The sequence below is a fragment of the Mesoplodon bidens genome (genome assembly GCF_964165515.1).
Source record: "Mesoplodon bidens genome assembly, chromosome: 13".
NCBI classification, from domain to species: domain Eukaryota; kingdom Metazoa; phylum Chordata; class Mammalia; order Artiodactyla; family Ziphiidae; genus Mesoplodon; species Mesoplodon bidens.
The window spans coordinates 16,197,392-16,213,114 of NC_138169.1; the positions used below are offsets into that span (position 1 = coordinate 16,197,392).

The 15,723-nt window shown below is 41.5% G+C and overlaps 1 protein-coding gene across 4 annotated transcripts in view; it reads right to left on the reverse strand.

Annotated features, from left to right (window-relative positions):
• The window catches only part of PTPN11 (protein tyrosine phosphatase non-receptor type 11), a 79,690-nt gene that overhangs the window by 35,478 nt on the left and 28,489 nt on the right, over positions 1-15,723 (reverse strand). For all 4 annotated transcript variants that reach the window (XM_081252686.1, XM_081252687.1, XM_081252689.1 and 1 more), the window contains exons 5-6: positions 13,416-13,532; positions 12,653-12,766 (exon numbers count right to left, since the gene is read on the reverse strand). In XM_081252686.1, coding sequence (XP_081108812.1) covers positions 12,653-12,766; positions 13,416-13,532 — 231 coding nt within the window. The remainder of the gene's footprint in view (positions 1-12,652; positions 12,767-13,415; positions 13,533-15,723) is intronic.

Sequence of the window (15,723 nt, forward strand, 5' to 3'; positions counted from 1 at the left end):
AAAGCTACAGGGACTTCCCTGGCGGTCCAGTGGTTAAGACTCCACGCTTCCACTGCAGGCGGCACGGGTTTGATCCCTGGTCAGGGAGCTAAGATCCCACATGCTGCGCAGGGCGGCCACAAACAACAAAACAAAAAAAACAAAGCTACAAGGGGAGGAGACAAGATTAACAAAATACTGATAAGTGTTACAGCTGAGGGTTGGGAAAAAGAAGGTTCATCGTCCTATTTTCTCGACTTCGGCGTGTGTGAAAACTTCAATAATAAAAGAAGGTTTTTATAAATTATAAAAAGATAAAAATGTAAAAGCTCCTATTAACTCTCCCCCTACCCCACTCATGGCTGGTCACCTGAAGGAGAGAAAGAGGGCTGAGGACGGCTGTCAGGCAGATGGCCTCTCTGGTGTGGGGGCCACGAATAATAAGACAGCAGTAACCACGTAGGCGGGCGCCAGACCGGGCCTTCTTCCCGGTCTGAATGAACTTCTGTTTCCCTTTGGCATCTGCCCTCCGCACAGAGGAACCCTGGAATTCTCACTCCGTCCTCTTTACTGCAAACTCTGTGGTGTTACCAGGCACCACCGGCAGCCTGGTAACAGGCTGAAAGCCCCCACTTCCAGATGCCACGCTGCACGGCCTGTCACCATTTCCCCACAGTGGAGTTGGGGAGGCTCGTCCCCAGTGAGTCCGCGGCATCATCCAGGAGTGAAAGGGCAGCTGGAGATTCTCATCACCAGAGAAGGTCCCAAGTGATGGACAAGCACTTACAAAGCACCGTGAGGGACAAAACCAATCCAAGATTTGGTTCCTTTCCAGGTGCTTGTTTGAAGTTAAGTCACCTCCTTCCTCCAACAAGGTGAAGCAGAAAAACAAATCTAGAAGACACGGTCCCCGGAGGAGAACAGGTTCTGACATAGGAAACAGCAGCAAACAGTACAAGACAAATCTATCATTAATAATCTATGATTAAGTGTGTAATTAATTATGCGGTGTGGAATTTAGGGAGTGAGATCCATGAAAACTAAGTGAAGCAGGTTTCTGGGAGGAGGTGAGGCTTGAGGCAAGTGAGGGGCTAAGATGGGTACAAGGAAGGAAGGAAAACATCCCAGCAAGTTAGGGACATAAGCAAACGTGGCTAAGAGGCCAGAGTTAGTGGCCTCAGAGTTAGGGTGAAGGAAACTGGTCAGAGTCTGGAAGCTGAGTTCTGTCAGTGTGGGAAATGAGGTTAGGTGAGGAGATGGGGGGCCTTGAGAACTGGGCAGGAGATCTTCAACGGCTGAGAAGCACAGCATGGTAGACTTAGAGTCAGAAGTTCTGGAAGTTCAAACGGCAGCCAACTACTTGCTAGCCACATCCTTGGGGACAACTTTCTCCCTTCTTCTGGGCTTCAGTGTCTTCATCTTCAAAATGAAAATGCTATGCCTCTGGTGGGAGATTGGGAGCCACTGAAGGTTTCTGAGCAGAAGAGTGACAGGAGAAATGCTGAGAGTAGATTAGCATGAAGGGCAAATGGAAGGGCAGAGGCCGAGAGTAAAAGAGCAGTTGGCGTCTTGTGAGGCGATGAGAGCCTGCACCCCTGGCATCAGGAGAGATTCCCATCTCTGCTGCTGCCCACCTGGGCGGTCCTGGGCAGGTGCCTTGATCTCTTGGAGCACCCAGGGGACACAAGATCTACCTACCGCATAAGATCTGGGGATGCAATGAGATGATTTCCCTAGCCCAAAATGCAGCACCAAGCAGACAATAAATGCTAGTTTCTTTCCTTCCTCTAAGACCACAAAGACAACTAGGAAAGAAAAATCAACCGGACCTGGTGAATGGCAAGGTATGGGAGAAAGAAGAGAAAGATGAGTTAAGGGATGCTCTGAGGATTCCAGCCTACAGGGTCAGAAAATACACAGGACAACCACCAGAGATGAGAAGTAAAAGGGGATATTTGGTCTGAAGGGGAAAACAACAAAATAACAGGTCTGGTTGTGAATGCTTGAGTTTGAAGAGCTATGACAGCCAAGAAGAAGTGTGGAAGGCACAATTCAAAAGGTAGAACCAGAGCCCAGAAGCAACACAAACTTAGTGGTAATCAGACTAGGGTGAAAATGGACGCACTCCTCAGTGAAGAGCAAGTTTAAAGCAGGATAAGCAGAGGGCCCAGACCATGTCTTGGAGAACCACCAGAGTTAACTGGTTGGGAGAAGAAAAAGCAACGAACAGCAAGAAGAGCACAAGGGAGGGGAGGAAGGAATAAACCAGGCACATGCTGCTGCGGATCAGAGAAACAAGAAAATGGTGGGAATGAGGAACTGGACGGCTGTCTCAAGAGCAGCTCACGGAAGAAAGAGGCCAGAGAAAAGACTATTTTCTAATCTTAATAAGAAAGCCACTGGTGTCTTCTCAAAGTGTTACTTCAGCATACTGTGGGCTGTCACGTTCCAAGGTTAAAGAAGAAAGGGGCTAAGAAGAAATGGAGGCTGAAGCACAGGCCCACAGTGCGGAAAGCAGCAAGCTGGTTCAGAGGCAAAGGGGAAGGTACAGCAGAGATGGGAAAGCACCTGGAAGCACCTTCGGTTCTTCAATTCTCTGTAAAGATGTCAAGCATCTCCAGCAAATGAAAACAACTCTAAAGAGAAAAACCTGACACTGGAGGGGCACAGAACAAAAGCAAGGGGTGGGGGGTGGGGGGCGGTGGAGTGGGCTGAAAGAGAAACAGTTCAAAGGAAACAAGGAATTTCTCCAGAATGGAGCTTGTGGAATAAAACCCCTTAGCCACTGTGATGCTCTGCCCACCAGAAGGTAGCAGCCCTTCTATGAAGCAGCTGGGAGCTCAGGCCTGGATGGAAGAGCCTGGTGACAGCTCAAGGCTGCCCTCCCAGAGCATTTTTAATCATGAGGCTGGAGCCCTGGTTGGGGTAGCTGTTCAATAGGGCTTTGCTTAGTCACCATGCAGAAGATTTCCGCTAGAGATCACCAGCAAGAATTATTTTTTGAGACACAGCTTTGGGGTGCAGTTAAAGCCTTGTCTCCATAAAACCTAACCATCTCCAAGTAGGATTTGTGGGTTTGAAGAAAGGCACTAGCTCCTCTGTCGGTTCGCAGAGCTGCTGGTGGAATCCAGGACATCTGTGTGGCTGTCAGAGAAATGCCTGCGATGCCTGTGCAAACGGAGCACAGCTTCAGACCACGACAGGGAAGAGAGGCTTGTATAACAGAAGGAGGCTGGGCTTTAAAAAAAAAAAACCCAATTACTAAGGAAAATAAGCTTTAAAGAGCTGAGAAAATAGAACCCCAGTTAAAAAGGTGTTGTGGAAGGTTTGTCTGTGTGTATTGTGTTTCTTTTTAAATCAGAAACAGAGGGTTCAAAACTAAAATCTGCCTGAAATTCATTACTGCGACCCTGAATGACATCCTTTTAAGCAAGTGTGTAGAGGGGTCTCATAGACTAAAATGTGCATTCACCAAGCCTCAAACAGGGGCTCCAAATGAAAACTGCATGGGAATAAAGAGGAACATCTCAAAGCAAAGCCTGGAACATTCCTCCACACTTTTTAAGCATCAGAAAGCTGTTCCCTAGTGAATATAAGCAAAGGGTCTGAAGCCAATACAAGTCTCTCTTGCTATGGAAAACAGCTCAGATTCAACACAACACAAGTACTTATTTTGTGCCCACTGTGTGCCAGGCTCTCTGCTGGATTCTGGGGCTACAGAGAACAAAACAGGACTGTCTCTCCTTGCGAGGCCCACAGACTGACCCGGACTATTTTTTAGATAATATGCACACAGCAGACATAAAACAGCAGGATCAAAGTTTGTCTCTTCATTTTTTCACCAACAGTTTCATTTGAACAAGACCTCTTCTTATTCCAACAGACCTCGTAACGCCATCTGCTTCTGTGGATTCACAGTGACAAGAAACAAACATTAAACCAATAACTACACAAATTATTCATGAATTCCAAGGATGGTAAACTCTACAAAGGAAAGGATCTGCTGCTATGTGCACATATAACAGGAAGAATCAATCCAGGCATAGGGACAGGGATCAAGGAGGCTTCCCTGAGAAAATGACAAATGACCCTGATGCTGGGAACTGAAGAGTGAAGAGATGTTAGCAAGGTGAAGTGAGGAAGGAAGAACATTCTTGTACAATCCCACCTGTAACACAATTGAATTAGCCGAAGAATCATATTCCCATTAGGTATGTAATAGGCAGTTCAAATTTTAACATCTCTAAAGTGGAAGTTGATCACTTGCCCCAAAACCCATCCCTCCCAGTTTCCCCCAAAACTCATCCCTCTGAGTCTCCCCCAAACCCATTCCTTCCATTCTTCCCCATCTAAGCAAACGGTAACTCCATCCTACTAATTAATTGCTCAAGCCAAAAACTTTCACCTTATCCTGCCTCACCTCTGTCTAAACCATACAATCTATCAACTCTACCTTCAAATACTGACAATTCTACCTTCAAAAAAGTCTCAAGTTCTCAAGCACCTCCGCTGCTGCTGCCCTGGTCAAAGCCAACATTATTTCTCTGTTCAAATTATTGCAATTTGCCTCCCTGCCCATCTCCCTGCTTCTGTCCTTCCCCTTGCAGACTGTCCTCCGTGTGGCAACCTGAGTGATCACCTCAGTCCTGTGCTCAAAACTCTCCTTAGATTTTCCATCTTACTCCAAGTAAAAGCCAACAGCTTTACCCTGACCACAGTGCCCTGTAGGATCTGACCCCTCCGTTATGGCTCCACCTACATTTCCCTCTTGCTCACCCTTCTCTGATAGTACTGGCCTGTCTGCTGATTGTGCACCACGTGCATTAAGCACATTCCCACTTCAGGGCCTTTGCACTTGCTGTTCCCTTTGCCTGGAATGTTCTTCCTGAGGTTATCTGCATGCCTTGCTCCATTATTTCCATCAGGTCTCCACTCAAATGCCACTCTGTCACAGAGCTCTATGTAACATGATGATGCCCCCATCAGCACACCCTTTTTATCTTCCCCTACTTTATTTTCTTCACAACATTTATCACCATCTCACATAATGAATACTTACCTGCTTCTTTGTTTACTGTCTGTCTCTCCCAATTGATTCCACAAGGATAAAGACTATGACCTGTTCTCTGCTACATCCCCAGAACCTAGAACAGAGACTCCAGCATAGAGTCTGTGCTTACTAAATATTTGTTAAATGAATGAACAAATTAATCACTGCCACCACCAATGGCTACTGTTTGGGGGAGATATTTTGGGGATGTCTGCCCAACTCCCTATAACCTTCATCTGAGAACTATTTTTCCCCAAACACAGTGGTCCATGAAGATGTCTTTGTTCTATGTGATGGTGTCCTTGGACCAGAGATGAATGGCGTCTGAGCCAGTGAAAATCGCTGAGACTTTGATACAATGACTGAAAGTTGCTAGTTTCAATATCTGAAAGGGGTAAGAAGTAAAGTTCGTAAGTCAAGAAGCAAAGAAACCTTCTGCAGGGAAAGAAGAACGAAGCAGGTGTGTGGAGAGCCGGGGTTCTGGATACAGAGGGGGCAGTGAGATGGAAGAGGAGGGTGAAGGCAAAGACTGGCAGCCAAAGGACTATCAACAGCAAGATTTCCATCCTCAACTTGGGTCCTGCAGTCAGATGATGTCCAGGCTCAGCTCACAGTGCCCCTTGGCAACTCAGGTCTAGAGACTCAAAAGGGAAGAACAGGCACAGAGAGGGCAGATACCCTATAAGTATAGCCAGGCGATATGCCTCTCACGGTGACACACAAGGGCTGAATTCAGGTTTTGGGTAACTTGCACATCGCAGGGACAAAATGGCAGGATCAAAACCTGCCTCATCAGTTATTTAGTGTCCATCTCATTTTGACAGAACTTTACTGCATTTCAACAAATCTAGAAATACTTTCCACTTCTTTACAGTCATGGCAGAGATATGCAGGAGACAAAAGATGTTTACAGAAAAGGACAATCTCATTTTACCACAGTAAAAAAAAAATTGGGGAAAGAAAGGAAAAAAAATGGGGACTCTATAGGAAAAATTAAAAACTTGGGTTTGCAATGTTTTGACCATACCACATATCCTAGAAGAAAACCACGAACCTGAATTTATTTCAGGAGCAAAGGAGCAAAGAACCAAAGAGCTTCACAAGAGACTTTGTATTTTAAGATGCATCAAAATCGGAAGTAATTTATAAGTGTCTTCTAGGGAAAAATTACCCAAAAGAACACAGTTTCACAGAAAACGAGAAGCCGGGCACACAGACAAACAAAACATAGCTATCAGAGTTAAATTATCAGTGGCATTGCAATTTAGAGCTTTGGTTCACTTTAAAGACCATCAGAACACACAGTAAGAAGGAAGTGATCCCAAATTTATCACCTCCTGGGAAACAACTAAGGTACAACCACTAAAATAATAATGCCTTGCTGTTGGATCAAACTTCAGCTTCAGAGGATTTAGATTTTAATGAGTCTCTGCTTCCACATACCTAAGTTCTTCTATAATGGTTCATTCTGTTCTCAGCTTTAGTCCCCCGGCCCCAACCTTAAAGGGCAATTTTATGAAAACTGACTGGATTTAAGAAGCAGGTACATAAGAGATCTAGAAAGCAGGCCATCAGCTATTTGGATCTAGCTTCAGTTTAAATGAAACGTTAATGCCCTGATTTAGTGCCTGACAATTTATCACCCCAGCCTGACATCTACAGAGGACTTAGTAGAGTACAGATGTGATCTTGTTTTTTCCCATTTCCCCTGAAAGCCAACTCAGTTTTCCCTCATTTTGTTGTTAATAATGTATAAAAGATGAACTGAATTTCAGATGTCACAGACTGAAACCATCAGGTCAGCGTTTAGAATCAACCTTTTTCCATGGCCAGAAAAGTCAGGCTAGGATTTCCTTCTAAGTTCTATCCTGACCCCGCCAAAGGGATCATAAAAAACTCCCTACTGCCACAAGCTGTAGGAAGGTTTGACTTTGCTTCTCTAAGCATTGCCTAAGTGAACTTAAAGAATCCACCACTGCACCAGGTACCCAATTTGCTGCTGTAATTTTTTTAAAGTTCATAGTCACTTTATAGGAAAAGTGGTCTGTGCAAATGATGGCCTCAGCTATTTTGAAGTGTAACATAAAAATGGGACTAGATTACAAAATAGCTCACTGGGACTTCCCTGGTGGCACAGTGGTTAAGAAACTGCCTGCCAATGCAGGGGACACAGGTCGAGCCCTGGTCCAGGAAGATCCCACATGCCGCAGAGCAACTAAGCCCGTGCACCACAACTACTGAGCCTGTGCTCTAGAGCCCGCGAGCCACAACTACTGAAGCCCGTGCGCCTAGAGCCTGTGCTCTGCAACAAGAGAAGCCACTGCAATGAGAAGCCCGCACACCGCAATGAAGAGTAGCCCCTGCTCGTCACAACTAGAGAAAGCCCGCGCTCAGCAACAAAGACCCAATGCAGCCAAAAATAAATAAATAAATAATAATTTAAAAAAAATAGCTCACTTTTTTTAAAAAAAATTTATTTATTTATTTTTGGCTGCTTTGGGTCTTTGTTGCTGCATTGGGTTTTCTCCAGCTGCAGCAAGCAGGGGCTACTCTTCGTTGCGGTGCGCGAGCTTCTCATTGTGGTGGCTTCTCTTGTAGCGGAGCATGGGCTCTAGGTGCCCGAGCCTCATTAATTGTGGCACATGGGCCCAGCTGCTCCGCGGCATGTGGGATCTTCCCGGACCAGGGCTCGAACCCGTGTCTCCTGCATTGGAAGGCGGATTCTTAACCACTGCACCACCAGGGAAGCCCCTAGCTCACTTCTTATATTTACCAAAAAGGTTTGATATCTTTTAATTTTAATTAAAAATACTTTTCAGACTTTAAATACGCTAACCAAAATTATGTAGGATATATAATAAAAATTAAAGATGAGTAGGGGGTTCCCTGGTGGTGTAGTTGGTTAGGTTTCGGCGCTTTCACTGCTGTGGCCTGGGTTCAATCCCTGATTGGGAACTGAGGTCCCGCAAGCCACACGGCCCGGCCAAAAAAAAAAAAAAAAAAAAAAAGTTAAAGATGAGTAACAATCATCACTTTTTTTAACACAGAATATCAAAAAAATGTTAATATTAACAATAATCAGCGAAAAGAGAAAAATATGCATGCACAAGGCTATCCATTGTATCTTCTTTGTAATATATTTGGAAACTAGCCAAATGCTCATCAATAGGTTGAATAAACTATGGTACATCCACACAGTGGAGTACTGTGCAGTAAAAATGAATGAAGACTATCTGTAGATACTACTGTGGAGTGATCTCCAATGTAATAAAAAAAAGAAGTTGGAAAAAAGTATGTACAATTATGCTACTATTTATCCATGAAAGGATGGGTTATGAATTTACAGATATATATTTGCTTATACTTTTTGAAAGGTAATGATGGACTTCAACTTTTTTTTAAATGGCTATAAATATAAGGATGAAAAGACAGGGATAGAAGATAAACTTCTTTGAATGTACTTTTTATATTTGACTTTAGAATCAAAGGCAATATTTTATATAATTGTAAATAAAATGTTATAGAAAGACATTTCTGAAATCCAAACATAAAATGAAACAAATCACCTAGTTGTGTATCCAGTTAGTATATAACCACATAGAGAAGAACTATTACAAATGATTGAAAGCACAGTAATTTGACTATACATCTCTGAAGGATCTACCCTAAGGATGAAAAAATAAAAGCTGGAAAAAAAATTAAACTGTTTTCAGTAATGATATTATTGGGGGTAGCAGAAGTCTTATTAGTCTGAGTCCTGAATTTGAATCGGAAGTATCATTTGGACTCGTAATTTATTTCAAGAAAACAATTTTTTCTAGCTCCACCCACTGAGAAGGAAATAACCAACCTGACAACAATAAACACTTCTGGCTCCCAGACTGTAGTCTCTAAATACCACTTCCCAGGAAAGGAAGGGAAGGAAGGAAGAAAGGGAGGAAAATGAGAGAAAAGCTAACTCACTCCTTGGAGAAATGACTGATTCCAGTTCTGACATGGGAAATGTATTACACTGTAACAACTTATTACACCAGAAAGGAAGGAATCTAGCAAAAACTACCAGAGTTGTATAGGAAGGAGTAGAAGCCAGCTTGCAGAAGCTCCCACTGGTCAAAGCTAAAATAATTTGAGCAACAGAAATGATAAATGCCATAGATAGAAGCACACTAAATATGTTTAAAAAACCCATGAGTACATATTGATAAAAAAATTTTTTTTGGAGAACGCTGTTTTTAAAACTACTTAGTAAACAGGAAAGAATCAAGCATATATCCTGCCTTGGTGACAGAAAGCTTATCTTTATAGAAATATTCCAGCTAATAATGACGAATGATAAAGTTATTACACACCTTATAAGTGAATGGATCTAGGCAATAATTACCAGTTGCTGCTTAGAAAATAAAAAGAGAAGCAACAGGACATAAGCACCTCCTGACACACCATCTCATATGCAGTCTTGCCAAAGAAAAACTGGATCTAACAAATTGTCTAGCTAGATCAACTTACAAGAAATACAGGGGAGAAAGGTGTTAAAATCCACCACAGAGACACACTCAGAAAAATCCAGATCGTAAGTAACTCTCTGGACAAAGGACCTGCTTTCTCCAATAACAAAAACAGTAACAAAAAATAGGGTCCTATGGTCTAAATGTTTGTGTCTCCCCAAAATTCCTATGTTGAAATCCTAATGCCCAAGGTGATGGTATTAGAAGGTAAGGCTTTTGGGAAGTGATTAGGTCATGAGGGTGGAGCCCTCATGAATGGGATTAGTGCCCTCATACAGAAGGCCCACAGAGCTCCCTCACTCCTTCTGTCAGGAGGGAATACAATGAGAAGTTGCCAATCTGGAAGAGGACCCTCACCGGACCATACTGGCACCATGATCTCAGATCCAGCCTCCAGAACTCCAGAATTCGGAGAACTCTGAGAAATATATTTCAGTTGTGTATAGCCACCCAGTCTATGGTATCTTGTTATATCAGCTGAATGGACTAATACAGAGTGAGAAGAAAAGGGAGTGGAAGAGAAAGGAAGGGAGGGGGAAAGGATGGAATAGAGAGGCTGAAAGGAGAGTAAGAATATAAAGAGGCTTAAGATTTTAAAAACAGTGGGAATTCCCTGGCGGTCTTGTGGTTAGGACTCTGCACTTTCACTGCCAAGGGCCCAGGTTCGATCCCTGATTGGGGAACTAAGATCCCACAAGCCTCATGGCAAAACAAAACAAAACAAAAAAACAGAGTTTAAAAACAGAGATCCTGGGCTTCCCTGGTGGCGCAGTGGTTGAGAGTCCACCTGCCGATGCAGGGGACACGGGTTTGTGCCCCGGCCTGGGAATATCCCACATGCCGCGGAGCGGCTGGGCCCGTGAGCCATGGAAGCTGAGCCTGCGTGTCCGGAGCCCGTGCTCCAAAACGGGAGAGGCCACAGCAGTGAGAGGTCCACGTACCGCAAAAAAAAAAAAAAAAAACAAAACAGAGATCCATGGGGAACTTACTTGAAAAATTATCCAACAACAAACAAATTAAAAAAAAAAGACAACTAGCCTAATTGGAACAATGACTGGCTATTTGATGAATTTTTATTATCTTTTTTTAGATGTGGTAGTAGTGTTTCGGTTAATTTTTTAAGAATTCCATGAATACTGAAATATTTATGATATTTCATGTGATATCTGGGGTAACTGGTGAAACTGATAATGGTACATGGGGGTTCTTTATACAAATCTATTTTAAATTCAAATTTTTTTCATAATCAAGTGGGGAAAAAACACTTCCCAATTCAAACAATCTGCAAGTGTGTGTGTGTGTATGTGTGTATCAAGAAGATGTGAACAGTGACTGATATGTGTTAATATTAAGAAATTATTGTTAATAGTTTTAGGAGTGATAATGATATTCTGGTTATAATTTTTTTTTAATGAAACAGTCACAGATGAAATAACATCTGGGATTTGCTTTAAGATAAGCCAGGGCTGGGGGAGTTAAGTGGGGTATAGTTTAAAAAGACAGGCCAGGGGCTTCCCTGGTGGCGCAGCGGTTAAGAATCTGCCTGCCAATGCAGGGGACACAGGTGCGATCCCTGGTCCAGGAAGATCCCACATGCTGCAGAGCAACTAAGCCCATGTACCACAACTTTTGAACCTGTGCTCTAGAGCCCGTGCTCCACAACAAGAGAAGCCACCGCAACGAGAAGCCCACACACCGCAACAAAGAGTAGCCCCTGCTCGCCACAACTAGAGAAAGCCCACGCGCAGCAACGAAGACCCAACGCAGCCAAAAATAAATTAATTAATTAATTTAATTAATTTATAAAAAATAAAAAATAAATAAAAAGACTGGCCAGATATCAACAATTGTTAATGCTGAGTGACAGGTATATATTGCTATAATTATACAATTCAATCTGCTTCTGTATATATTTGAAATTTTGCATAATAAAAAGTTTTTAGCTTTTCATTCAAATTTTGATGTAAGATTTCTAAAATTTCTGTACTTATCCCTCTCTCAACTCAAAGCTCCTTAAAGATGAAACCCTGTCCATCTTGTTCACCATGGTGTCTTTGGTGACTAACCCAATGCTGGTATAAAAGAATAAATGTGAGGTCAAGTCCCTGGTTGGCAATGTTCAGCAATGACCATGACTGTTCTATTCTGTACACATCCTCAGTGCTGCAATTCAATCAGTATTTGTGGTACAGAAGTTGGACAATTTACTTAACCTCCCTGAGTCTGAGGCTCCTCGTCTGTAAAATGGAAATAATATCTCACCAAGTTGATCTGACATACTGTGGTTAATAGGGCTTCATGTGGCCATTCATTTGTTCATTCATTCCACAAATATTTATGAATTCTAAAGTCCTACAAAAAGTATGGAATAATCATTCCCATAAACAGAGTAGTATTAATAAAATAACATAAATATTAGCTAAATGTAAATACTCATTCAACAAACATTTATGGAGTTTCTGCTGTGTACCAGGCACTGTGCTACATGCTAAGAATAACTATGAAGGTAAATATGGCACACACACACACAAAATTGTTTTTGACAAAGTTTTCTGTCACAGGGATGATAACGGAGAGAATAAGATTACAATGAGTTGGCAGGTGACAAACTTCAGTGCAACAGGAACACAGCCCACTGCCACTGGGGACATTCTCCTACCCAAGCTGGTTTCAGGAAAGAAATCAGTTCACTTAACCTCTCAAAGATATAAATTTCAACTCCCAGATTAAAGCCACCATGAGATAACTGTCTTTCACTTATTCACAGCAGTAAAGCTATAGATTCTTTCTAAAGACCCCAGCCAATGCTGGAAATCTTCCGAAGAATTAGATTCTTTTCTTTTTCTGGGGTTTTGCCAGCAGTCCAAACCAAAAGACCCAAATGGAGCTATTGGCTCATCCATTTAATATTAACTGCCAACTCCCTTCTCCCAGAACATAATGCAGCTCTATTTGAAAAAGCCCCCTCAGCAACTTGTTCCACGTCAATCAATGGCCAAATTAAGAAAGGACGCAGATCCGAGCCTTTCAGATCCAATCCCAAACGTGAAACCAACTTCTCTTCCATTAAGAACAGGATTTAATAAATCATGCAAAAAAAATTTTTTTAATAACTTACCTCAAATTCTTCCCAAAAGCCTTGTTTGACTTTATCTGTGGTCTCAGCTAATTTGCTTAGTTCTCGAACCCGACTTTCTATTTCAGCAGCATTGATACGAGTTGTGTTGAGGGGCTAATCAAATTCAGCGGTTGGTGTGAAATGAAGAAAGTATTACAGAAAAAAGTGTTAATGCAAAAAAAAAAAAAGACTTCTATGTTGGTGTTCATAGAGGCAAGGACAGGAAGTTCACAGTAAAATTTTCAAATAGAGTTTCACTTTCCTTTCTGTTCCTTCAGGAAATATATCTTTCTTCAATCTCCACACACTTTGCTGATATAAATTCAAACCTATTTTTCTTTATAAATAGACCACAATGTTAGAGATGGTATCATTTGCCACTAAGTAATAAGTGTGAGCTTTGAAACAGCAATAACTCTAAAATGTAAAGGTATGATCACCTAAAGGTAACCAAAGGTGCATCTACAATGAAAATTTGATAAAAACTTTGCTTTAAAAACTCCATAAGGCCTTTTAGGATTACATATGGAGATAATCATGAAAATGATGTAATATCTACAATTTGTTACCAAATACTACAAGAAGAAGGTAGTGAGTGGAGTAATAAATGAAATAAGATTTGATGAGTTGATCGTAATTGAAGCTGGGTGATGGGTACACGGAGGTTCACGATACTATTCTACTTCTGTCTGTTTGGAATATTCTATGTTCGGACTTCTTAAACTCTATAAGGAGGGGGAGTTTAGCTTTCCAAAATGCTTACCTGCTTGAGTTGTAGTACTGTGCCCAATGTTTCTACCATAGGATTCTTCTTGTAATGCTCCACAAGATCTGTCAAAGAGTCAAACCGTTCTCCTCCACCAACATCATATTTCAGTTCCTTTCAAGACCAAAAAAAAAAATTATGTTCATGACCTTTATGTTAAATTACTGTTTTTCCCAACTCAAGTACAGAGACTAACTCTCCCCCAATAATGGAAAGATTGAAGAGCTGTAAGAGCACAAAGAAAGGGAAGCAACAAAGATGATGAAAATGGAGAAGCAGATCCAATGTAAAAGAGTTCCTTGTGAGGTGTGAGAAACCCTAAATAAGTATCCAACATTAACTAGGCCACAAAAAAGTTTCTCTCTCATAGGTTCACTAAATAGCCAGAAAAAAAAAAAGAAAAACCATATTTACTATTTACTTATACTCTAGGCTAAGTGACTATACACAAGGCTGCTGAACAGAAGATAAATAACTACTTCTCTCTGAAACACAACAAACTCTAAGGCTGGTGAGGCAGCACTGAAACCCAATATACAAGCCTTTTCTTTCATCTTCTAATGAAAATTTAAAAGGGAAATTATAAACAGAGACCAGGAAATTTTTTCTGACAAGGAGACCAGAATAGGCTGTTTCAGGAAAACAACAGGAAAATGGTTAAACTTAGAAAATACAAAACCCTAGAAATGATACATGAAGATATTTGGGTATGACCTTTTATTTAAAAATAAATCGAGCGAGGGGGGAAGCAGCACTTTCAGAATGACAGAGTAAGGACCTCTGAAAATCTGCTCTTTCACAAAAGTAACAAGAACCCTGGCAAAAATTGTCATCAACTTTTCCAGAACTCTGAAAATTAACCAATAAAGTTCAAGGAGCATTTATTCAAGAAAAAGATTGAACCTTGATGAGAACAACAAATTGTGGCCTTTTAACTTGCCCTATTCCCACCTACCTCTCCCCAGCTTCTTGGTAGCCTTGAAAACCAATAGTCTCATAACCACAGTAGCTGTGAAAACAAAGCAGCTTAGCATAACTGGAGTAGACAGATGGATTTGGAGCTCTTTCCAGACCTATCCCTAGACAATGATCACTGTCTGGTCTGTTTAGCAGCTCCCTGGGAAAGCCTTATTTTCAGAGCTTGTCTTTATTTGATTGACTTACAGCTTACTCAGCCTGCCTTCAGGGGATCTCCCAAAAACAATTAGCAGCAATTGTTTAATATCACAGTGGCCTAAGGCAGCAATACCAGTCAGAGCAAATAAGAGATTGATCAAAAACTTAAAAGGAAAATCCAGACATCATCCACAGGGGGCTCTGAAAACCTCCAACATATCCTTGAGAATCTAGAAGGACATGTGCATGTGCATGTGCATGGCTGTGTGAAGTCCAGGAAAGATCCAAAAAGGCCCTAATCTTTACCTCTAGCTGATCCTGAGGTTCTGTGCAAGTAGGAAGTGAAGGCTAAGGCAGAGTTTTAAGGTGCCAGAGCACTGAAGGCAGTCGTGCCCCAACACACACACACACACACACACACACACACATACACACAGAGCCTCCCTGGCAAAGGCTGGGAGATTTAATGTTTCAAGGCATTTAAGGAAATCTCTGTTCAATCATTAACTGATCACTAAGCTACCCAAGCAAAGACTTCAGTGGCCACACAAGACAAAGACAGGAGAGTCACTGAACACACAAACAGCAACAACAACTACAGGAACAATAAAAAGTAGCAACAACAAATAATGCTGCCTCAGAAAGGAGGGCAAAGGATTTATATTATATTATTTAAAATGCCTAGTTTCCAACAAAAACTTATGAGACATGCAAAGAAACAAGAAAATATGGTCCGTACTTGGGGGTGGGGGGGAGGGTGGGAAGCATTCAACAGAAACTGTCCTTGAGAAAGCCCAGACAAAGACTTTAAACCAGCTAGTATAAATATATTCAAAGAACTAAAGGAAACTATAAATTAAAAGAAAATATGAACATGATGTCTCATCGAAGAGAATATCACAAAATGATAAATACATAAATGTACATAAATGTTCATAGCAGCATTATTCATAAAAATTAATGGGCCAAAATGCCCATTAATTTTTTAATGGATAAACAAAATGTGGTATATATCCATACAACAAAATGTTTGCCAATAAAGAGTTTACTGACACATGCTATAACATGGATAAACCTTGAAAAACATTCTAAGTAAAAGAAGTCAGTCACAAAAGGCCACATATTACATGATTCCATCTATATAAAATATACAAAATAGGCAAATCCATTGAAACAAAGAGGTTAGTGG